The 25,220-nt window shown below is 45.1% G+C and overlaps 1 protein-coding gene across 3 annotated transcripts in view; it reads left to right on the plus strand.

Moving 5' to 3' along the window:
- zfyve26 (zinc finger, FYVE domain containing 26) overlaps positions 1–25,220 on the plus strand; it is a 121,248-nt gene that overhangs the window by 64,514 nt on the left and 31,514 nt on the right. For all 3 annotated transcript variants that reach the window (XM_070878970.1, XM_070878971.1, XM_070878972.1), the window contains exons 25-28: positions 3,288–3,464; positions 5,906–6,155; positions 8,672–8,770; positions 11,811–11,977. In XM_070878970.1, coding sequence (XP_070735071.1) covers positions 3,288–3,464; positions 5,906–6,155; positions 8,672–8,770; positions 11,811–11,977 — 693 coding nt within the window. The remainder of the gene's footprint in view (positions 1–3,287; positions 3,465–5,905; positions 6,156–8,671; positions 8,771–11,810; positions 11,978–25,220) is intronic.

Here is a 25,220-nt window from a genome sequence, read left to right on the forward strand (position 1 = left end):
CCCCTCCCCCCCCTCCCCACCCCGGTTGCCACGCTCCCCCCCCCCCTCCCCCCCCCTCCCCTCCCCTCCCCGGTTGCCATGCTCCCCCCCCTTCCCGGTATCGATGCTCCCCCTCCCCCCTTCCCGGTATCCACGTTCCCCCCCCTTTCCCGGTATCTACGCGCCCCCCCCCCCCTTCCCGGTATCCACTCTCCCCCCCCCCCCCCCCCACCCCCCCCGGTATCCACGCTCCCCCCCCCCCACCCCCCCCGGTATCCACGCTCCCCCCCCCCCCCCACCCCCCCCGGTATCCACGCTCCTCCCCCCCCTTCCCGGTATCCACTCTCCCCCCCCCCACCCCCCCCGGTATCCACGCTCCCCCCCCCCACCCCCCCCGGTATCCACGCTCCCCCCCCCCCCAACCCCCCCCGGTATCCACGCTCCTCCCCCCCCTTCCCGGTATCCACTCTCCCCCCCCCCACCCCCCCCGGTATCCACGCTCCCCCCCCCCCCCACCCCCCCCGGTATCCACGCTCCCCCCCCCCCCACCCCCCCCGGTATCCACGCTCCTCCCCCCCCCCTTCCCGGTATCCACGCTCCCCCCCCCCCCACCCCCCCCCGGTATCCACGCTCCTCCCCCCCTTCCCGGTATCCACGCTCCCCCCCCCCCCCCCTTCCCGGTATCCACGCTCCTCCCCCCCTTCCCGGTATCCACGCTCCTCCCCCCCCCCCCTTCCCGGTATCCACGTTCCCCCCCACCCCCACCCCCCCCGGTATCCACGCTCCTCCCCCCCTTCCCGGTATCCACGCTCCCCCCCCCCCCCCCCTTCCCGGTATCCACGCTCCTCCCCCCCTTCCCGGTATCCACGCTCCTCCCCCCCCCCCCTTCCCGGTATCCACGCTCCCCCCCCCCCCCCACCCCCCCCGGTATCCACGCTCCTCCCCCCCTTCCCGGTATCCACGCTCCCCCCCCCCCCCCCTTCCCGGTATCCACGCTCCTCCCCCCCTTCCCGGTATCCACGCTCCCCCCCCCCCCCCCTTCCCGGTATCCACGCTCCTCCCCCCCTTCCCGGTATCCACGCTCCCCACCCCCCCCCCTTCCCAGTATCCACTCTCCCCCCCCCCCCCCCCACCCCCCCCGGTATCCACGCTCCTCCCCCCCTTCCCGGGATCCACGCTCCCCCACCCCCCCCCCTTCCCGGTATCCACGCTCTCTCTCCCCTTCCCGGTATCCACGCTCTCTTTCCCCCCCCCCCCCCCCTCCCGGTATCCACGCACTCCCGAGCCATTGTGCAGGCGTGCATGCTCCAGCGTGCCTGCGCAACGCTGCCGGCTCTGTGAAGAAGGCATTATTCCTAGCCCTGCCCCCCTGCAGGCAGTCTCCTCCCCAGGGAGACTACGCTGCGCCACGCCACTCCACGCAATGGTCCAGGAGGACTGGAGAATTGCTGCAGAATATTCCGGCGCACCTTCGAGCCCAGCCAGGTCACGTAAGTCGCGGAGGTGCGCCGTTTTCACCAGATGCCGAAACTTGGGCCCCATACGAGGACAGGATTGAGTTCAGCAGTGTTGCTCTCCACAGTTGAATAGCCCGCCGATGCTCCATGTCGAGCTTTGCTTGAGTAATGGCCACTTGAGCGAAATATTGGAAGGTGATTGTTACTTATGGAGCTGTACAAAGCAAGGAATTAGCATCTCGGGAGGCGAGGGGATGAAAATTGGGAGAAAAAAAACCTTTTCTTTAAAAATGCTTCTGTTCCGTATTAGGACAAATTGTGATTCCATTTAAAGAGCTCAAAGTATTAATTGAAGTAATGTCAGGTAGCTAACCTTTTTGTAGCTCACGTGGATAATGTACAGTTACAGATATCTGGAGGCATCATACTGTTCTTTATATTGACACATCATGAGTGTTTTTGTGACCGGAAGGCCGTTTCCAGTGGGGTTCCGCAGGGCTCAGTACTAGGTCCCTTGCTTTTTGTGGTATATATCAATGATTTAGACTTGAATGTAGGGGGTACGATAAAGAAGTTTGCAGATGATGCAAAAATTGGCCAGGTGGTTGATAATGAAGAAGAAAGCTGTAGACTGCAGGAAGATATCATTGGACAGAACAGTGGCAAATGGAATTCACTCCGGAGAAGTGTGAGGTAATGCATTTGGAGAGGGCTAGCAAGGCAAGTGAATGCACATTAAATGATAGGACTCTGAGAAGTGTAGAGGAACAAAGGGACCTTGGAGTGCATGTCCACAGATCCCTGAAGGTAGCAGGAAATGTAGATAAGGTGGTTAAGAAGGCATTTGGGATACTTGCCTTTATTAGCTGAGGCATAAAATATAAGAGCAGGGAGATTATGCTTGAACTGTATAAAACACTAGTTTGGCCACTGCTCGAGTACTGCGTGCAGTTCTGGTCACTACATTACAGGAAAGATGTGATTGCACTAGGGAAGGTACAGAGGAGATTTACGAGGATGTTGCCTCGACTGGACAATTTTAACTATGAGGAAAGATTGGATAGGCTGGGTTTGTTTTCTTTGGAACAGAGGAGGCTGAGGGGTGACCTAATTGAGGTGTATAAAATTATGAGGGGCCTGGATAGAGTAGATAGGAATGACCTATTTCCCTCAACAGAGGGGTCAATAACCAGGGGACTTAGATTTAAAGTAATTGCTAAAAGGTTTAGAGGGGCTTTGAGGAGACATTTTTCATCCACAGGGTGGTGGGGGTCTGGAACTCACTGCCTGAAAGGGTGGTAGAGGGAGAAACCCTCATAGCATTTAAAAAGTACTTGGATATGCACTTGAAGTGCCGTAACCTATAAGGCTTCGGACCAAGAGCTGGAAAGTGGGATTAGGCTGGATAGCTCTTTGTCAGCTGGCACGAATACGATGGTCTGAATGGCCTCCTCCTGTGATGTAAATTTCTATGATTCTATGATCACTGTACACCTAAATTGTGTGAGGGAGAAAAATAAAAGTTATTAAAATGAAAACTGCAAGGAAGTGAAGGGTTATGGAGAGTGGGCAGAGAAGTGGAGCTGAGCCCAAGATCAGATCAGCCATGATCTTATTAAATGGCGGAGCAGGCTCGAGGGGCGAAATGGCCTACTCCTGCTCCTACTTCTTATGTTCTTAGTTACATAAAAACATAGAAAGTAGGTGCAGAAGTAGGCCATTCGGCCCTTCGAGCTTGCACCACCCTTCAATATGATCATGGCTGAGGCCCTGTATTCAGCAGGCAGACTTGTATTATAATTTTTTTTTGAAGTATGCTGAATTTCTGCTCGGTTCTTCCTGTTCCATTAGCTCTTACAGGGCATCTGTGATTCCGACGTGTGCCAAGCTGTATGTGAACAGGCTCTGGATCAGCATCCAGGACTAGCTGCTTGCCACTTTCTGGCCAATTACCTTACCACTCACTTTCACAAGAGTCTGTCTGCTGCACGCCATCATGAAATTCAAGCTATGCGCATTGGATCGAAGGTAAGGAAGAATCAGTATCACTTGTCCTAGTCCCATTTAAAAAGATTATTCTCCCACACTGGCCGTTCCCCCTGTTACAGCCCTCATCTTCGCTCCCTCAAGTCAATAGGGCGCAGACTTGAACGGATGTGGCAGACAACTGGTTTAGCCATTCACCGCCAGATCTGGCTCAAACACACAAAACGTTATCGGTTCCTACTCTTGTCTACCAAAACTGCTCACTATTTCAGGATCATTCTGGATTGTACAAAAACCCCCGGCTACTATTCTCTGCTGCTAACTGTCTCCTTAAACTCCTCTCCCCGATCTCCACCACACTCGCCTCCAACAACAAGTGTGAGGAGCTCATGGACTTCTTTGTCTCAAAGATTGAGACCATCCGATCAGCTGCCTCTGCGAGTTCCCTTCCTTCCCCTAGCCCACAGGGCCAAACTTCATCTGAGGCTCCCACCTGCCCTGGCCCTAAACTCGCATCTTTCTCAAGTTTCTCTTTGATCTCTGCTCTTAATCTCTCCAAACTCAACTTATCCATGAGACCCACTTCCTGCTCCCTTGACCCTATTCCCACTAAACTGCTGACCACCCAACTTCCTTTTTTGACTCCCATGTTAGCCGACATTGTTAACGGTTCTCTCTCCTCAGGTACTGTTCCCCTCTCCTTCAAATCTGCTGTCATCACCATTCTCAAAAAAACAACCCTTGACCTCACTTTGCTTGCTAGCTATCGCCCCATCTCCAACCTCCCTTTCCTGTCCAAAGTACTTGAACGTGTTGTCACCTCCCAAATCCGTAACAATCTTTCCATGAATTCAATGTTTGAATTCCTTCAATCTGATTTTTGTCTCTGCCACAGTACCGAAACGGCTCTCATCAAAGTCACAAATGACATCCTTTGTGACTGTGACAAAGTTAAACTATCCCTCCTCATCCTTCTGGATCTGTCTGCAGCCTTTCATACAGTTGACCACTCCATCCTCCTCCAATGCCTGTCAACTATCGTCCAGCAAGATGGGATTGCGCTCGCCTCATTCCATTCTCATCTATCTAATCATAGCCAGAAAGTCTCCTGCAATGGCTCCTCTTTCCCACTCCCGTATCGTTACCTCTGGTGTCCCCCAAGAATCTGTCCTTGGACCCCTCTTATTTCTCATCTATATGCTGTCCCTTAATGATATCATCCGAAAACACAACATCATTTTCCACATATACACTGATGACACCCAGCTCTACCTCTCCAGCACTACTCTCGACCCCTGCTTGGTATCTAAATTGTAAGATTGCTTGTCTGACATCCAGTACTGGATGAGCAGGAATTTTCTCCAATTAAATATTGGGAAGACCGAAGCCATTATCTTTGGTCCCTGCCACAAACTGCGTTCCCTAACCACTGATTCCATCCTTTTCCTTGGCACCAATCTGAGGGTGAACAAGACTGTTCGCAACCCAGGTGTCATATTTGACCCTGAAATGAGGTTCCAGCCACATATCTGCGGCATAACTAAAACCGCCTTTTTCCACCTCCGTAACATTGCCCGTCTCCACCCCTGCCTCAGCTCTTCTGCTGCTGAAACCCTCATTCATGCCTTTGTTACCTCTACACTTGACTACTCCAACTCACTCCTGGATGGCCTCCCACACTCTACACTGCGTAAACTTGAAGTGATTCAAAACTCAGCAGCCCGTGTCCTAACTCGCACCAAGTCACGATCACCCATCACCCCTGTGCTTTCTGACCTACATTGGCTCCCGGTTAAACAACGCCTCGATTTCAAAATTCTCATCCTTGTTTACAAATCACTCAATGGCCTTGCCCCTTCCTATCTGTGTAGTCTTTTCCACCCCACAAGATGTCTGCGCTCCTCAAATTCTGCCCTCTTGAACATTCCTCATTATAACTGTTTAACCACCGGTGGCTGTGCCTTCAGCTGTTTGGGCCCTAAGCTCTGGAACTCCCTCCCTAAACCTATCCCCCTCTCTACCTCTCTTTCCTCCTTTAAGACGCTCCTTAAAACCTACCTCTTTAACCAAGCTTTTGGTCATCCACCTTAACAACTTCTTTTGTGGCTTGGTGTCAAATTTATCTGTTTTGTCTTGTAACACAGTTGCCTTGGGATGTTTTACTACGTTAAAGGTTCTATAAAAATATAAGTAGTTATTATTATTAAATGCATTAACGTTTTATGTTCCTACCATAACATGTTATGTTGCTGACATAACGACGGTTACTGCACCTCAAAGTTGTGAACCACTTTCAGACGTTTTGACAGTGTGATCAACTGCTACACTTATGCAGGCTTTTAAATTGTTTCAAGTTAATTATGCAAGTTATTGAGTTGAAGTTTTGAAGTTGTTAAGGACTTATCTTTTTGCTGTGCTCATCAATTTTCCTGTGCAATGATTCATTGATTTTGTGCTTGGTTTGTATATTTTTCTTTTTGTAGCTTTTACTGACACTGCCGGAGTCTGCACGCGATGTCTATTCACATCTGTCATCGAACCCATTGCTGATGCTAGAGCAGCTACTCATGAATATGAAAGTGGATTGGGCATCAATGGCTGTCCAGACACTTCATCAACTCCTTATGGGGCAAGAAGCTGGTTTTGCCATTGAAGACATAGATTGCCTTCTTTCCAAATATGCAGCTAAGGCTCTTGAAGTTCCATATGCAGTGCGAGAGAAAACACGATCAGGTAACAAAAACATTTCTCCTTTTATTTCTTTGTGAAGCAGAATTAATTTTTTTTTAAGTGTTTATATTGTACCAACAATAACATTAACTTGTATTTATATAGCGCCTTTAACATAGTAAATCATCCCAAGGCACTTCACGGAGAAATTAGGGCAGATGACCAAAAGTTTGGTCAAAGAGGTAGGTTTTAAGGAGAGTCTTAAAGGAGGAAAGAGGTAGAGCGTGAAAGGAATGGCTTGGGCATTATGGCGTTGGTGTGGGTGGTGCCAACCTGGCGCATCATGATGCAGCCAGGGTATGCAGTGACAAGTGAAGTAAATCTGGCCATGGTGAGGTGATCTCTGGCGTCCCGGGCAGCAATGTGGTCCTCTGCAGCATCAGTTGATTGCGGAGAAGATTGGTGTTGTTGCTGGTGTTGGGGCTGATTGTGGTGGGATTCTGAGGACCAAGTGAAGATAGTTTCAAGGGCACCAATGCTAATCTAATAGATGGCAGGTGAAGTAGAGATGACAGAAGCGATCTGTCAGTGGTGAGAGAGGTTGTTCCAATGAGGTGACATTGGATAGAGAGATTGCTCCAAACACTTGCAACCGGCATAAAGCTCAATGTGCCTTTCAAATGCAGTAAGCAACAGCTTTTGATCTTGGAAAATGAACAGCTTTTATAGCACAATTGCGGCTGTTAAGTAAAAAAATGAATTCATGTCACACAACTCCTGATGTCCTTACCTGATGTGATCGCTGAGCAGCGTGATCCTCGTGGATGACTGGTAAAATGGTAAGTTCAGCTCAAAATTCTTTTCAATAGGCTCTTAACAAGGTCATAATGACCTAAATTGCCTCCCCCGCCGCTGCGTGTCAGGTCTGTTCAGCGTTGACAGACCCGACAGCTGGGAAAGTAGCATGGTGGCAGGTTGACAGCAGGCTCCAACCCGTTGTCAATCATTTAAAATTTAACAGCTGACCCGGCACCCATCCTGTCCACTGAGCACTGGAAAAATTCCAGCCAGCGTCTTCGGTCTTCCCAATATTTAACTGGAGAAAATTTCTGCTCATCCTGCACTGGATGTCGGACAAGCAGTCTGACAATTTAGAGACCGTGGAGGGGTCGAGAGAAGCGGTGGTGAGCTGGGTGTCATCAGCGTTTTCGGATGGTATCATAAGAACAGAAGAAATGTCGTCGAAGGGCAGCTAGTAGATGAGAAATAGGATTGAGGCCAAGGGCAGATCCTTGGGGGACCCACTGTAAAAGGTGTAACTGCTTCCCTTAAATTTAGACAGATCATGGAAACCTGAATAGAGGAGTAACTTACTTGCCAGATTTTATGATAATATTTACTGTTTGATCAGAAACATTGCCAAAATCTGTTGCTGTGTTACAGAATCTATTTATGAATGGTCTATGTGTCCACTGATTACCTAATTGCCTCATTCTCTCTCTCATTTCAACTTCGCACTGTGTCTTGTATTGGGGTTGGAAATTTCCACTTATCAGCCCTGGGGCAAGTTACTTTCTATCTTTCGTAAGTTCAAAAAACAACAGCTTGCCACTATTATATCTATACCTGTTTGTTTTATTGTTTCCTTCTATGGCTTTTTCTTTGTAGCTTGGTCCATACTTCACTGGCCACGGTCTCTAAATTGTCAAACTGCTTGTCCGACATCCAGTACAGGATGAGCAGAAATTTTCTCCAGTTAAATATTGGGAAGGCTGAAGACGTTGGCTTTCACAGAAAACTGGAGCATCCAGTGTCTGACTTGCTTCATTTCATCACACACCCTGAATGGTTTGATTCTGCAAGAGGGAGTCCGACTCATTTCTTTTGCAACAAATTTCCTATAGTTTATCTCAGGTTTTTTTTGGTCAAGTTAATGTTGCGGAGTCTAAAAAAAGAAAGCTTTGTATCAGCATTGTTTCTTCTACAGAGATATTGGTTATCTTTTTGAACAAATTCACAGATAGAATTAGCGAACATGCTAAGATGATTTAAATTAAATGCATATTCTGCTGCTATTAGTACAGAGTACTGGCAGGGTTATACCTACATGCTGTGGTGCTGTTGTGGTTCGCTCTGTAATTCAAGAGTGCAACTATATGCTGGTTTTCACAGAAAACTAGCACACCCAGTGTCTGACTTGCTTCATTTCATCACACACCCTGAATGGTTTGATTCTGCAAGAGGGAGTCCGACTCGTTAGAAAGTTAACGGACAGCTTTCTGGAGTTTTATGTCTCTTCCACCTGTTGTTCTGGGATCAAGTGAAAAGTGAACAGACTTGGCTGTGATTGCCCCGGTGATGGAATAGTCTGCCAATCCTCCATGTCCAGGCTAAATCAGTACACTTGCACTAGTGACATATTCAAGTTTCCCTCTTTCTGCTTTTTAGTAACCCATAAAAGCTGAAAGAAACTGCTTTTTGGTTTATAAATGTATCAAACGCTGAGCTAATCAATTTTAGATTTGTCATGTGACCTTAATTTAAATCTGTATGATGTTGTTTTATGCCTTTCCATTTAGATTCTGTAATTAATCTACAAGATTTGCTCAGTCAGAGTGCAGGACCCGACAACTTTGCTGTATCACCAAGCATTGAGCGAACACCAAGCACATCTTCCAGTAAGGACAATGTCATAAAACCATAGAGGTTTACAATACAGAAGGAGCTTATTTGGTCCATGATGGTGTCTGTGGCGGCTTTGTTGGAGCAGCCCAAAATTCATCCCACTACCCCACTCTGTCCCCACAATCTTGTATCTTCCTCTCTTTCAAATGATAATGCAGTTTTTGCTGAAAAGATGGAATGATTTCTGGATCACCACTCTCTGGGAAAGCATTCGATATTCCAACAAACCTCAGTGTAAAATTTCTGCTCACCCCTGTCCTCATTCTTTTAGTGACGATTATAAATTGTTGAGCACTTATCATTGACTCCCTGACCAATCATCAATGCTTAGTCACTCTTATCAAAATCCTTCATACTTTGGAAATCTCTATTGAATCTTCTCTTGGGCTTCTCTGCTCTAGTGGAAATAGCCTTCGCATCTTCGTAATTGTTATTTCCCATGTCTAATATCGCCCTGATGAATGTATGCTGTCAATCCCATAATGGAAACTATTACCCCACTACTTTTGTGTTGCATACAAATTTATTGTTACTTCTTTACTCTTGTATTCTATACTCCTATTTATAATACCCAAAGTACCCAATGTATTATGTTGGACAGAGTAAGTCTGTGAATGGTGAGGACTGATGCAAAGATGTGCAGAATTATTATGATGGTGCAAATGCAAATTTGTTCATTCTATCTCTTAATTTTAGCTGAAATAAAATATCAACATTACTTTTTAATTTTGTTTTTAAAAGTAGAAACTGCCAATTTGTTTTGCATGCACATGTGGAATTTTATTTAATCATTAACCAATGTCTGGGTTCCATTGGGATATGGTTCCAATAACATGATTATACCTTGTTCCTAGAGAATCTCTTGAATTTGGCTGTGTTACAAGGAGGTCACCTTTTTATAGGCAGTGTTCCAACTGTTTCCAGCGAAAACAGATTCGAAACACCTAAAAGATTATTAACAAGCTGCTGCTCTGTACACATGCATATCCAACCAATAAATGACATTCACCATCAGATGATCATTTTTTTCATGAAGTAGACTATATTCCAGTCACAATTGAAACAGTGAAGCATGTCAACTTATACTTTGGTCAAGTTATTAAGTTACACATTAGAATTCCTTGATTGGCACATTCAGTTGTTGTGAATTGTTCTGTGCATTCTCTGTGAATGACTGACAATTGTTATTTGCTTTGAAGTAGTACTTGCAACAACAAGCCTTGAAACATGCAGTGTATATATTTATTCAGGAAATAATGATCAAGAAATGATCTGGACTGCAACTGCACCTTGTAATTACACCACCTAATATATACAAGATATTGCTCTTTACTGCGCAGCGGTATTTAATTTTCTTATGACTAATAACTTTGAAGACATGCAGTTTGGAATTAAAATCCCCCCACCCCAAATAAAAATCGCTACCCTTACTAATGCTCTCATCATGACATTTTTTTTCAAATTGGCCTCCGAGATGGTTACGACCACATTGTGTGCAATTGCAATAACTTTGAAACAACCACCATACAATGTTAAGGACCTAATCCTATTTTAGTTCAAAATGAACAAAAAAGTAAATGTACCTGAGTTACAACATGGCTCAAATTCCCAAGTTTTGAAACTTTGGTCCCTACCCACAGCAGGGATTCTTGCAGTTGATCAATTAGCTGCAGCAGTAGTGGAGCTGTGCTGTTCTTGAACACAGATGCAACTTAAATGCATTTTAATTGTAATTAATAATACATATCGCGTATCGGCCCATAACAAAGAACCTGCTTGGAGGCTAGAGGGAATGATAATGGTAATCTGAGAAAGTCATCAAGGACTTTGAGATGTAGCTCAAATTTAAGTACCTGTACAAGAATTGTTGACTTGCTTTATAGCCATGTAGTGGCTTAGGCATTAAACTGGAAGGTGACTTACACCACAGTCATGGAGCTGCGACAACTGCATTTTGATCTAACATTATTTGATGTTTTAACATGGCCAGTCCTATCACAGTGCCATGTATAGGGGTAGTGTACATTGCAGTAAATGTTGACATTTATCAGACGGATTTTGCCACGAACAAAGCCTGATAAAGGAATTTTCAATCCATTTTTAAATGGAATGTTGTGATTCATGCAGCATGTTTAATTTAAAATTGTTAGGTTTGATTTGAGACATATTTTACATGTCTGGGTTGCAGGCAATTCCGAGCCACTTGTTTTAAGTTGAGTAGGTCTGCCTGAAGTCATTAGAAAGATACAGATGTAGCTGAGAGAGACTCTGTGATGGTCCGCAACAACTGAAAAGTTAATATTTCAAAGACCTGATTTTTAAATGGGATGTTGTGACCCACTCAGCATGTTTAATCTAAAATAGATAGTTAAGCCTGTAACCCTTTTATTGGTTAATAAATGTGTTTAGATGTTTATAGCTGAAGTCACGGTATAGTGAAGATCACATGAGGGCTGTGATATCACCCGTGGATGAAATTTAGTCACGAGTTTTCTGTTCCATCTTTGGACTCTACAAATGATCTAGATATTGTGAAGGTAAAGATGCAGTCTGAATCTATGAGGGCTTGCCTATAGAGTTGTCTGAGATTCGTGAATCCAGGACGAGTACCACAGAGTAAAATCCCCAAAACATACGGTTTATCTTGCCTGAGTGTTTACGTTTACACTTGGCAAGGGAGTGGAATGTTTGGAATCAATATCAGCCACTTTTGTTTCGGCCTTAAGCTCAGAATAGTATCTGAGAGCTAGCAGAGAAAGGACATTTAAACAACATTCTCAACTGGGTTTGAACTCTAATCCCAAAGGTAAAATAATAGTGTTCTAATCCACAACATTGTTCAGCCATGTTAACTGCTTTGTTTAAAATGCATATGCAGACGAAATGGTTATTTTCGGACACAGAATTTTCAGAATTAATCAGTTTCGTAAACATACTATTGGATTCTGCTTTCAAGGTTGTACCACTCACTGGACGTTATTTTAAATAATTAGATTTTTTTAAAATTCTAAACCAGTATGTTTTATGTTGCAGTTAACTCCTCTTTCCAAGGACCACCTACCCCTCGAGAAGGATCCATTCCAACGTCTAAATCAGTCAGTGAATTTGTTCCTCCAGAAAGTCCACCTGCTAAGAAGGACTGGGTACCTGACGATAAGGCAATGTTTTGCATGGTCTGTTGGAAGGAGAGGTTTACCATGGTAAGGAAACTATATAGACCAAAACTTCATAACATTTACCAATCACTTTTTTATTCTTCTCAAAGTTTCAGTGAAATATTCGCATATCCGCATCTTAACTGCCTATTTCCGCCTCCATATCATCGCCTGTCTGTCCTTGCCTCAGCTCATCCACTGCTGAAGCCCTCATTCATGCTTTTGTTACCTCTGGACTTGACTATTCCAACGCACTCCTGGCTAGCCTCCCACATTCTACCCGACGTATACTAGAGGTGATCCAAAACTCGGCTGCCTGCGTCCTAGCACCAAGTTCTGCTCATCCATCACCCCTGTGCTCGGTGAACTACATTGGCTCCCGGTTAAGTAACGCCTCGATTTCAAAATTCTCATCCTTATTTTCAAATCCCTCCAGGGCCTCGCCCCTCCCTATCTCTGTAATTTCCACTAGCCCCACAATCCTGTGAGATGTCTGAGCTTCTCTAAATCCGACCTCTTGAGCATCCCTGAGTATAATCGTTCAACCATTGGTGGCCATGCCTTCTGTTGCCTAGGCCCCAAGCTCTGTAACTCCCTGCCTAAATCTCTCCTCCTCTCTACGTATCTTCCCTCCTTCAAGACGCCAAGCTTTTGGTCACCTGCGCTAATTTCTACTTATGCGGCTCGGTGTCAAATTTTTTATCTCATAGAAACATAGAAAGTAGGTGCAGGAGTAGGTCATTTGGCCCTTCGAGCCTGCACCACCATTCAATAAGATCATGGCTGATCATTCAGCTCAGTATCCCTTTCCTGCTTTTTCTCCATACCCCTTGATCCCTTTAGTTGTAAGGGCCATATCTAACTCCCTCTTGAATATATCCAACAAACTGACATCAATAACTCTCTGCGGTAGAGAATTCCACAGGTTAACAACTCTCTGAGTGAAGCAGTTTCTCCTCATCTCGGTCCTAAATGGCTTATCCCTTATCCTTAGACTGTGACCCCTGGTTCTGGACTTCCCAACATCGGGTACATTCTTCCTGCATCTAACCTGTCCTGTCCCGTCAGAATCTTATGTTTCTATGAGATCCCCTCTCATTCTTCTAAACTCCAGTGAATACAGGGCCAGTCGATCCAGTCCCTCCTCATATGTCTGTCCTGCCATCCTGGGAATCAGTGTGGTGAACCTTCGCTGCACCCCCTCAATAGCAAGAATGTCCTTCCACAGATTAGGAGACCAAAACTAACACAATATTCCAGGTGAGGCCTCACCAAGGCCCTGTACAACTGCAGTAAGACCTCCCTGCTCCAATACTCAAATCCCCTTGCTATGAAGGCCAACATGCCATTTGCCGCCTTCACCGCCTGCTGTAACTGCATGCTAACTTTCAATGACTGCTGTACCATGACACCCAGGTCTCGTTGCACCCCCCCTTTTCTTAATCTGTCGCCATTCAGATAATATTCTACCTTCATGTTTTTGCCCCCAAAGTGGATAACCTCACATTTATCCACATTATACTGCATCTGCCATGCATTTGCCCACTCACCTAACCTGTCCAAGTCACCCTGCTGCCTCTTAGCATCCTCCTCACAGCTCACATGGGCCACCCAGCTTCGTGTCATCTGCAAACTTGGAGATATTACACTCAATTACTTCATCTAAATCATTGATGTATATTGTAAATAGCTGGGGTCCCAGCATTGAGCCCTGCGGCACCCCACTAGTCACTGCCTGCCATTCTGAAAAGGACCCGTTTACCCCGACTCTCTGCTTCCTGTCTGCCAACCAGTTCTCTATCCACGTCAATACATTACCCCCAATACCATGTGCTTTAATTTTGCACACCAATCTCTTGTGTGGGACCTCGTCAAAAGCCTTTTGAAAGTCCAAATACACCACATCCACTGGCTCTCACTTGTCCACTCTACTAGTTACATCCTCAAAAAGTTATAGAAGATTTGTCAAGCATGATTTCCCTTTCATAAATACATGCTGACTTGAACCGATCCTGTCACTGCTTTCCAAATGCGCTGCTATTTCATCCTTAATAATTGATTCCAACATTTTCCCCACTACTGATGTCAGGCTAACCGGTCTATAATTACCCGTTTTCTCTCTCGCCCTTGTTTTTTAAAAAGTGGTGTTACATTAGCTACCCTCCAGTCCATAGGAACTGATCCAGAGTCGATAGACTGTTGGAAAATGATCACCAATATCCACTATTTCTAGGGCCACTTCCTTAAGTACTCTGGGATGCAGACTATCAGGCCCTGGGAATTTATCAGCCTTCAATCCCATCAATTTCCCTAACACAATTTCCTGACAAATAAGGATTTCCTTCAGTTCCTCCTTCTCACTAGACCCTCGGTCCCCTAGTATATCCGGAAGGTTATTTCCTGTGAATAATACTCCTGTGAAGTGCCTTGGGACGTTCGCTGTTAAAATGCCAAAAATAGAATTTGAAACCAGTCCCTTGTGTCGGTCTCCTCCAACCTTGCACTTCCAAATTTACTAGGCAAAAGAATATTGCTCTTCAGTGAAAAGAATTGCACTCATGTCCAAAAGATCAACAAAATACGTTGCCATCAACAGTTGAAGTACTACATTCCATTTGTCATGTGGGCTTGCAGATGCATGCAGTTGAAAATAAGTGTGCAGCAACTGATTTGCTAAATAATTTTCATCTGGATGGATATGTGAAACATTCACCTTTGTCGTCTTATGATAGTAAAGCAACAAATCCCGGCATTTGTTTGCACAAAGAACACTGCGGACAGTTGTAAACAAGCTTTGCAGTAGTCTTCCACCATTGTGTAGTGATTCCATTATGTTATAGTGGGTCTGTGTTACTATAATTCCTGTTCATCCTTTTTTTAATTTTAAAGGGGCAACTGGGGTTCACCACTCTGTGTCCTAGCAAGTGAAATAACAGTGTTACCAGAATGACAATACAAGTGTCCTTTGAGCATCTGAAAGGGATAGGAGATTGCCCAGACCAATTGTTTGAAATATACTTCCTTATATGCTCCACAGTTTTTGTTTAAAGATGACTTTTATGTTTAAAAGGTGATCCTGTTTCAAAGGACTTTTCCACAGATACTGTTTAAACAACAGTTTAACAAAACCAGCTGAAGAACACTGTAAAAGTAATAGCAGTTGGTCCTGATTGATCTGTGACTGGAGGGACTGTGAAATACAATAGCTTCCAGAGAATGTTCTTCCTGACATCAATGGAACAGGTTCATTTCCAAAAAGTCAGTTAAAACAAGTTACTTGAGGCTCAGGTATTGATCCCAGAGATTAATTTCTTGTACATTGAGTTCTCACAGCTAACCACAGCTGGTTTGCTGGATTATTGTTATTCTCCCAAACTGAAAAGCCCAAGCAGGAATGTTTATTGGATAAAGACCCTTCAGAAGATAGATTCAGTTGAAAGAGATGGAGCAGGGAGGAGTTTGTAACTGTAACCAGCCAGTTTTAAGCCAGTTTCAGGAGGAAGGTGCAAAACCTCATTACTTTCATTATCTTGTTAGTGCAAAGGGGCTGGACTGGTGGTGTATTTTGAAGTTTTCTAATCTTATTTATATTTCTGGGCAAATATAAAATTGATTTGCACCTTGAGCCTTTTATCTAGCCAATTAGCCTGCATTTGTAGCATGATGTCTGGCTGTCATTGATTCATGTTGTTTAGATTAGATAATGGCCTGGCTGCAAGAAATACATTTCCATGGGTTGTGAGCCAATTACAAAATGTATTTCCACTCTACCATCCTGTGATAGTGGGAACTGGTGCTCTCCACACTCTGTCCTGTGACAGTGGGAACTGGTGCTCTCCACTCTCCCATCCTGTGACAGTGGGAACTGGTGCTCTCCACTCTCCCGTTCTGTGACAGTTGGAACTGGTGCTCTCCACTCTCCCATCCTGCGACAGTGGGAACTGGTGCTCTTCACTTTCTCTCCTGCGACAGTTGGAGCTGGTGCTCTCCACTCTCCCGTCCTGTGACAGTTTGAACTGGTGCTCTCCACTCTCTGTCCTGTGACAGTTGGAGCTGGTGCTCTCCACTCTCTGTCCTGTGACAGTTTGAACTGGTGCTCTCCACTCTCTGTCCTGTGACAGTGGGAACTGGTGCTCTCCACTCTCTGTCCTGTGACAGTGGGAACTGGTGCTCTCCACTCTCTCTCCTGCGACAGTTTGAACTGGTGCTCTCCACTCTCTCTCCTGTGACAGTGGGAACTGGTGCTCTCCACTCTCTCTCCTGTGACAGTGAGAACTGGTGCTCTCCACTCTCCCGTCCTGTGACAGTGGGAACTGGTGCTCTCCACTCTCTCTCCTGCGACAGTTTGAACTGGTGCTCTCCACTCTCTCTGCTGTGACAGTGGGAACTGGTGCTCTCCACTCTCTCTCCTGTGACAGTTTGAACTGGTGCTCTCCACTCTCTCTCCTGTGACAGTGGGAACTGGTGCTCTCCACTCTCTCTCCTGTGACAGTGGGAACTGGTGCTCTCCACTCTCTCTCCTGTGACAGTTGGAACTGGTGCTCTCCACTCTCCCGTCCTGTGACAGTTGGAACTGGTGCTCTCCACTCTCCCGTCCTGTGACAGTTGGAACTGGTGCTCTCCACTCTCCCGTCCTGTGACAGTGGGAACTGGTGCTCTCCACTCTCCCGTCCTGTGACAGTTGGAACTGGTGCTCTCCACTCTCTCTCCTGTGACAGTTGGAACTGGTGCTCTCCACTCTCCCGTCCTGTGACAGTTGGAACTGGTGCTCTCCACTCTCCCGTCCTGTGACAGTGGGAACTGGTGCTCTCCACTCTCTCTCCTGTGACAGTTGGAACTGGTGCTCTCCACTCTCCCGTCCTGTGACAGTTGGAACTGGTGCTCTCCACTCTCTCTCCTGTGACAGTTTGAACTGGTGCTCTCCACTCTCTCTCCTGTGACAGTTTGAACTGGTGCTCTCCACTCTCTGTCCTGTGACAGTGGGAACTGGTGCTCTCCACTCTCTCTCCTGCGACAGTTGGAGCTGGTGCTCTCCACTCTCTCTCCTGCGACAGTTGGAACTGGTGCTCTCCACTCTCCCGTCCTGTGACAGTTGGAACTGGTGCTCTCCACTCTCCCGTCCTGTGACAGTTGTAACTGGTGCTCTCCACTCTCTCTCCTGCGACAGTTGGAGCTGGTGCTCTCCACTCTCTCTCCTGCGACAGTTGGAACTGGTGCTCTCCACTCTCCCGTCCTGTGACAGTTTGAACTGGTGCTCTCCACTCTCTCTCCTGTGACAGTTGGAACTGGTGCTCTCCACTCTCCCGTCCTGTGACAGTTGGAACTGGTGCTCTCCACTCTCCCATTGGTGTAGGAGGGAGGGCTTTAGTTTCCCGAACAATTGGGACCGCTTCTGGAGAAGGTGAGACCTGTACAACAGAGACGGGACGAATGTTCTCGAGGGTGGTTTTGATAGTACGGTTGGGAGGGCTTTAAACTAGCTTGGCAGGGGGATGGGAATCCAGGAGATGGCTCTGAGCTAGTTAGAGTGGGTGAGAGCTCAGATGAACAGAACCCCAAGAAAGAATGCAGGAGGCAACAGAGCAGAGTAGCACTGAGGTAAGTGTAAACCACAAGGTGATAGGAAGGGACAATATGTATGAATATAAAGGGGCTGCAGGAGGGGTCAAAACTAAAAATCATGGTTTAAAAACCAGTATTAAAACACTCTACCGAAACGCACGCAGCATTCGAAATAAAGTAAATGAGTTGACGGCACAAATCATTACAAATGGGTATGATTTGGTGGCCATTACAGAAACGTGGTTGCAGGGTGGCCAAGACTGGGAATTAAACATACAGGGGTATCTGACAATTCGGAAAGATAGACAAGAAGGGAAAGGAGTTGGGGTAGCTCTGTTAATAAAGGATGATATCAGGGCAGTTGTGAGAGACGATATTGGCTCTAATGAACAAAATGTTGAATCATTGTGGGTGGAGATTAGAGATAGTAAGGGGAAAAAGTCACTGGTGGGCGTAGTTTATAGGCCCCCAAATAATAACTTCACGGTGGGGCGGACAATAATCAAGGGAATAATGGAGGCATGTGAAAAAGGAACGGCAGTAATCATGGGGGATTTTAACCTACATATCGATTGGTCAAATCAAATCGCAAGGGGTAGCCTTGAGGAGGAATTCATAGAATACATACGGGATTGTTTCTCAGAACAGTATGTTACAGAATCTACAAGGGAGCAAGCTATCTTAGATCTGGTCCTGTGTAATGAGACAGGAATAATAAACAATCTCCTAGTAAAAGATCCTCTCGGAATGAGTGATCACAGTATGGTTGAATTTGTAATACAGATTGAGGGTGAGGAAGTAGTGTCTCAAACGAGCGTACTATGCTTAAACAAAGGGGACTACAGTGGGATGAGGGCAGAGTTGGCTAAAGTAGACTGGGAACACAGACTAAACGGTGGCACAATTGAGGAACAGTGGAGGACTTTTAAGGAGCTCTTTCATAGTGCTCAACAAAAATATATTCCAATGAAAAAGAAGGGCGGTAAGAGAAGGGATAACCAGCCGTGGATAACCAAGGAAATAAAGGAGAGTATCAAATTAAAAACCAATGCGTATAAGGTGGCCAAGGTTAGTGGGAAACTAGAAGATTGGGAAAATTTTAAACGACAGCAAAGAATGACTAAGAAAGCAATAAAGAAGGGGAAGATAGATTACGAATGTAAACTTGCGCAAAACATAAAAACAGATAGTAAAAGCTTTTACCGATATATAAAACGGAAAAGAGTGACTAAAGTAAATGTTGGTCCCTTAGAAGATGACAAAGGGGATTTAATAATGGGAAATGTGGAAATGGCTGAGACCGTAAACAATTATTTTGCTTCGGTCTTCACAGTGGAAGACACAAAAACCATGCCAAAAATTGCTGGTCACGGGAATGTGGGAAGGGAGGACCTTGAGACAATCACTATCACTAGGGGGGTAGTGCTGGACAGGCTAATGCATCCCAGGGTATTAAAAGAGATGGCGGAAGTTATAGCAGATGGATTCATTATAATCTACCAAAATTCTCTGGACTCTGGGGAGGTGCCATCGGATTGGAAAGCAGCTAATGTAACGCCTCTGTTTAAAAAAGGGGGCAGACAAAAGGCAGGTAACTATAGGCCGGTTAGTTTAATATCTGTAGTGGGGAAAATGCTTGAAGCTATCATTTAAGGAAGAAATAGCGGGACATCAAGATAGGAATAGTGCAATCAAGCAGACGCAACATGGATTCATGAAGGGGAAATTATGTGTAACTAATTTACTGGAATTCTTTGAGGATATAACGAGCATGGTGGATAGAGGTGTACCGATGGATGTGGTGTATTTAGATTTCCAAAAGGCATTCGATAAGGTGCCACACAAAAGGTTACTGCAGAAGATAAAGGTACGCGGAGTCAGAGGAAATGTATTAGCATGGATCGAGAATTGGCTGGCTAACAGAAAGCAGAGAGTCGGGATAAATGGGTCCTTTTCGGGTTGGAAATCGGTGGTTAGTGGTGTGCCACAGGGATCGGTGCTGGGACCACAACTGTTTACAATATACATAGATGACCTGGAAGAGGAGACAGAGTGTAGTGTAACAAAATTTGCAGATGACACAAAGATTAGTGGGAAAGCGGGTTGTGTAGAGGACACAGAGAGACTGCAAATAGATTTAGATAGGTTAAGCGAATGGGCTAAGGTTTGGCAGATGGAATACAATGTTGGAAAATGTGAGGTCATCCACCTTGGGGGAAAAAAACAGTAAAAGGAAATATTATTTGAATGGGGAGAAATTACAACATGCTGTAGTGCAGAGGGACCTGGGGGTCCTTGTGCATGAATCCCAAAAAGTTAGTTTGCAGGTGCAGCAGGTAATCAGGAAGGTGAATGGAATGTTGGCCTTCATTGCGAGAGGGATGGAGTACAAAAGCAGGGAGGTCCTGCTGCAACTGTACAGGGTATTGGTGAGGCCGCACCTGGAGTACTGCGTGCAGTTTTGGTCACCTTACTTAAGGAAGGATATACTAGCTTTGGAAGGGATACAGAGACGATTCACTAGGCTGATTCCGGAGATGAGGGGGTTACCTTATGATAGATTGAGTAGACTGGGTCTTTACTCGTTGGAGTTCAGAAGGATGAGGGGTGATCTTATAGAAACATTTAAAATAATGAAGGGGATAGACAGGATAGAGGTAGAGAGGTTGTTTCCACTGGTCGGGGAGACTAGAACTCGGGGGCACAGCCTCAAAATACGGGGGAGCCAATTTAAAACCGAGTTGAGAAGTAATTTCTTCTCCCAGAGGGTTGTGAATCTGTGGAATTCTCTGCCTAAGGAAGCAGTTGAGGCTAGCTCATTGAATATATTCAAATCACAGATCGATAGATTTTTAACCAATAAGGAAATTAAGGGTTATGGGGAGAGGGCGGGTAAGTGGAGCTGAGTCCATGGCCAGATCAGCCGTGATCTTGTTGAATGGCGGAGTAGGTTCGAGGGGTTGGATGGCCTACTCCTGTTCCTAATTCTTACGTTCTTATTAATGTTGGGGAAGTCCAGAACCAGGGGTCACAGTCTAAGGATAAGGGGTAAGCCATTTAGGACCGAGATGAGGAGCAACTTCTTCACCCAGAGAGTGGTGAACCTGTGGAATTCTCTACCACAGAAAGTTGTTGAGGCCAATTCACTAAATATATTCAAAAAGGAGTTAGATCTAGTCCTTACTACTAGGAGGATCAAGGGGTATGGCGAGAAAGCAGGAATGGGGGACTGAATTTGCATGTTCAGCCATGAACTCATTGAATGGCGGTGCAGGCTCGAAGGGCCGAATGGCCTACTCCTGCACCTATTTTCTATGTTTCTATCTATATTTCTATGAGCCTCTAATAGAATTTATTTGTTGCCTCAGTGCTGCCGTACAGTTGTGCAGAACTGAAGATCATGGCATTATGCAACTGGTGCTTTAGCAATTCTTCTTTTCTGGCAGAGTGCAAATATATATTTTCACAAAAAAATGTCCTAGCAATAATGTGAATTAAATATATACTGTTATATTTCTCTGAGTCAGCTTTTATTGTAGAAATCTCTTCAGTTCTGTGGCATCTGTAAAATCATGTTTGCTTACGCAGCGGTTCGCCCTTAAAACCTTCATCTTTGCCCATCACCTGTCCCAATGTTTCCTTCTTTGGTTTGGTGTCAGTCTGATTAAGTTCTTGTGAAGTGCCTTGGGATGTTTTACTACGTTAAATGTGCTATATAACTGCAAGTTGTTGTTTGGAATAGTCAGTGACCCAGCTTCCTTGGCAAGGGTACTGTCTCTATTGTTAATGGCTATCGAACTGTGGAAGATTCAAATCCAGGGCTCCTCTGATTTATTTCTTGATGAAGGCAGCACACAGCTGAATACAGGTGAGAAGGTCCAAGGTTTATAAAAACATAAGCATTAGGAGCAGCAGTAGGCCATATGGCCCCTCGAGCCTGCACTGCCATTCAGCAAAATCATGGCTGATCTTGGACAATAACAGAGATGTGGTTGCAAGGTGACCAAGACTGGGAATTAAATATTCAGGGGTATTTGACAATTCGAAAGGACAGACAGAAAGGAAAAGGAGATGGGGTAGCTCTGTTAATAAAGGATGAGATCAGTGCGTTAGTGAGAAATGATATTGGCTCAGAAGATCCAAGATGATGAATCAGTTTGGGTGGAGATGAGGAATAATAAAGGGAAAAAGTCGCTGGTGGGTGTCGTCTTTGGTCCCCTAACAGTAACTACACAGTTGGACGGAGTATAAATCAAGAAATAATGGAGGCTTATAAAAAAGGAACGGCAATAATCATGGGCGATTTTAACCTTCATATTGATTGGACAAAGCAAATTGGCCAGGGTAGCCTTGAGGAAGAGTTCATAGAGTGTATCCAGGTTAGTTTCCTTGAACAGTACGTTGCAGAACCAACCAGGGAGCAGGCTATCCTGGATCTGGTACTGTGTAATGAGACAGGATTAATAAACAATCTCCTAGTAAAGGATCCTCTAGGAATGTGTGACCATAACATGGTTGAATTTCAAATTCAGTTGGAGGGTGAGAAAGTTGAATCTCAAACCAGTGTCCTAAGTTTAAACAAAGGAAACTACAAAGGTATGAAGGCAGAGTTGGCTAAAGTGGACTGGGAAAATAGATTAAAGTGTGGGACAGTTGATGAGCAGTGGCAGACATTTAAGGTGATATTTCATAACTCTCAACAAAAATATATTCCAATGAGAAGGAAAGGCTGTAAGAGAAGGGATAACCATCCGTGGCTAACTAAGGAAATAAGGGCATACAAAGTGGCCAAGACTAGTGGGAGGCCAGAGATTTGGGAAACTTTTAAAAGCCAGCAAAGAACAACTTAATCTATCTTCTCTCTTTTTTTATGAACGCAAACTAGCACGAAATATAAAAACAGATAGGAAGAGTTTCTACAGGTACATAAAAAGGAAAAGAGTGGCTAAAGTAAATGTTGGTCCCTTAGAGGATGAGACTGGGGAATTAATAAAGAGGAACAGGGAAATGGCAGAGACTTTGAACAAATATTTTGTAACAGTCTTCAAGGTTGAAGACACTAAAAACATCCCTATAGTGGATAATCAAGGGGCTATAGGGAGGGAGGAACTTAATATAATCACTATCACTAAAGAAGTAGTATTCGGTAAAATAATGGGACTAAAGGTGAACGTCCCCTGGCCTGATGGCTTGCATCCTAGGGTCTTAAAAGAAGTGGCTGCAGAGATAGTGGATGCTTTGGTTGTAATCTACCAAAATTCCCTGGACTCTGGGGAGATCTCAGCGGATTGGAAAACCTCAAATGTAAAAAAGAAGGCAGACAGAAAGCAGGAAACTATAGACCAGTTAGCCTAACATCTGTCGTTGGGAAAATGCTGGAGTCTATTATTAAGGAAGCAGTAGCAGGACATTTGGAAGAGCATGATTCAATCAAGCAAAGTCAGCATGGTTTTATGAAAGGGAAATCATGTTTGACAAATTTGCTGGAGTTCTTTGAGGATGTAACGAGCAGGGTGGATAAGGGGAACCAGTGGATGTGGTGTATTTGGATTTCCAGAAGGCATTCGATAAGGTGCCACATTAAAGGTTACTGCACAAGATAAAAGTTCACAGGGTTGGGGGTAATATATTGGCATGGATAGAGGATTGGCGAACGAACAGAAAACAGAGAGTCGGGATAAATGGGTCATTTTCCGGTTGGCAAACAGTAACTAGTGGGGTGCCACATGGATCGGTGCTGGGGCCTCAACTATTTACAATCTATATTAATGATTTGGATGAAGGGACCGAGTGTAATGTAGCCAAGTTTGCAAATGATACAAAGATGGGTGGGAGAGCAAATTGTGAGGAAGACACAAGAAATCTGCAAAGGGATATAGACAGGCTAAGTGAGTGGGCAAAAATTTGGCAGATGGAGTATAATGTGGGGTTATCCAATTTGGCAGATAGCATAGAAAAGCAAATTATAATTTAAATGGAGAAAAATTGCAAAGTGCTGCAGTACAGAGAGACCTGGGGTCCTTGTGCACGAAACACAAAAAGTTAGTATGCAGGTACAGCAAGTAATCAGGAAGGCAAATGGAATGTTGGCCTTTTATTGCAAGGAGGCTAGAGTATAAAAGCAGAGAAGTCCTGCTACAACTGTACAGGGTATTGATGAGGCCACACCTCGAGTACTGCGTACAGTTTTAGTTTCCATATTTAAAGGATATATTTGCATTGGAGGCTGTTCAGAGAAGGTTCACTACGTTGATTTCAGAGATGAGGGGGTTGACTTATGAAGATACGTTGAGTAGGTTGGACCTATACTCATTGGGGTTCAGAAGAATGAGAGGTGATCTTATCGAAACATATAAGATAATAAGGGGACTTGACAAGGTGGATGCAGAGAAGATATTTTCACTCATAGGGGAAATTAAAACTAAGAGACATAGTCTCAGAATAAGGAGCCGCCCATTTAAAACTGAGATGAGGAGGAATTTTTTCTCTGAGGGTTGTTAATCTACGGAATTCTCTGCCCCAGAGAGCTGTGGAACTGGGTCATTGAATATATTTAAGGCGGAGATAGATTTTTGAGCGATAAGGGAATAAAGGTTATGAGGAGGGGGCAGGAAAGTGGAGCTGAGTCCATGATCAGGTCAGCCATGATCTTATTAAATGGCAGAGCAGGCTCGAGGGGCCAAATGGCCTATTCTTGCTCCTATTTCTTATGCTTTCCCGCCCGATCCCCGAACCCTTGATTCCCCTAGGGTCCAAAAGTCTATCTATCTCAGCCTTGAATATACACAATGATATATTCTTCCTTAAATCCACAGCCCTCTGGTGTAGAGAATTCTAAAGATTCACAACCCTCTGAGTGAAGAAGTTCCTCCTCATCTCTGTCTTAAATGCCCAGCCCCTTCTGCCGGATTCTACTTAGTTCTAGACTCTCAAGCCAGGAGAAACAACCTCTCAGCATCTACCCTGTCAGGCCCCTCAGAATCTTCTGTTTTGATGAGAACACTCCTCATTGTTCCAAACTCCAGAGAGTATAGGCTCAATCTCTCTTCCTAGGACAACCCTCTCAGCCCAGGAATCAATGTCGTGAACCTTTGTTGCAATGCCTCCAAGGCAAGTATATCCTTCCTAAATAAGGAGACTAAAACTGTGCACGGTACTTCTGGTGTGGTTTCACCAGAGCCCTGTACAATTGAAGCAAGACTTCCTTACTCTTGTACTCCAAGTACTTTGCAATAAGGGCCATCATGCCGTGTGCCTTCGTAATTGCTTGCTCTACATACATGTTAACTTTCTGTGTTTCTTGTACACAGGACATCCAAGTCTCTCTGAATACCAACATTTAAAGGTTTCGCACCATTTTTTAAAAAATTGTGTTTTTCTATTACTTGGTGAGTTGCCCGATCTCTGCCAGGAGGTATTACAGTTGGCCTTAGTGTCATTACACCAGGGAGGGAAAAATCAGCCACGGCTGATTGCTGATAGTTATGCAGTGGCCGTTGCAGAAGTGCACATGCGAAGGGATCAGGACAGGACAGGATTGTGTTGTTATGATGGCCTCGCATGATAGAATCGCCTGCTAATACTCATTATTTGGGCTTACACATAAGGACCGCTGACGCCAATATACTAGAGGGTGCCCAGGGCCTGTGGCGTTCATGCCATGAGGAGTGGAGTGAACTAACCAAAAAGAATCAAGTATCAAATCCTTCGTGCTGTGGGCCGTAGT

Source organism: Pristiophorus japonicus, chromosome 4 (genome assembly GCF_044704955.1).
Source record: "Pristiophorus japonicus isolate sPriJap1 chromosome 4, sPriJap1.hap1, whole genome shotgun sequence".
Taxonomy (NCBI): domain Eukaryota; kingdom Metazoa; phylum Chordata; class Chondrichthyes; family Pristiophoridae; genus Pristiophorus; species Pristiophorus japonicus.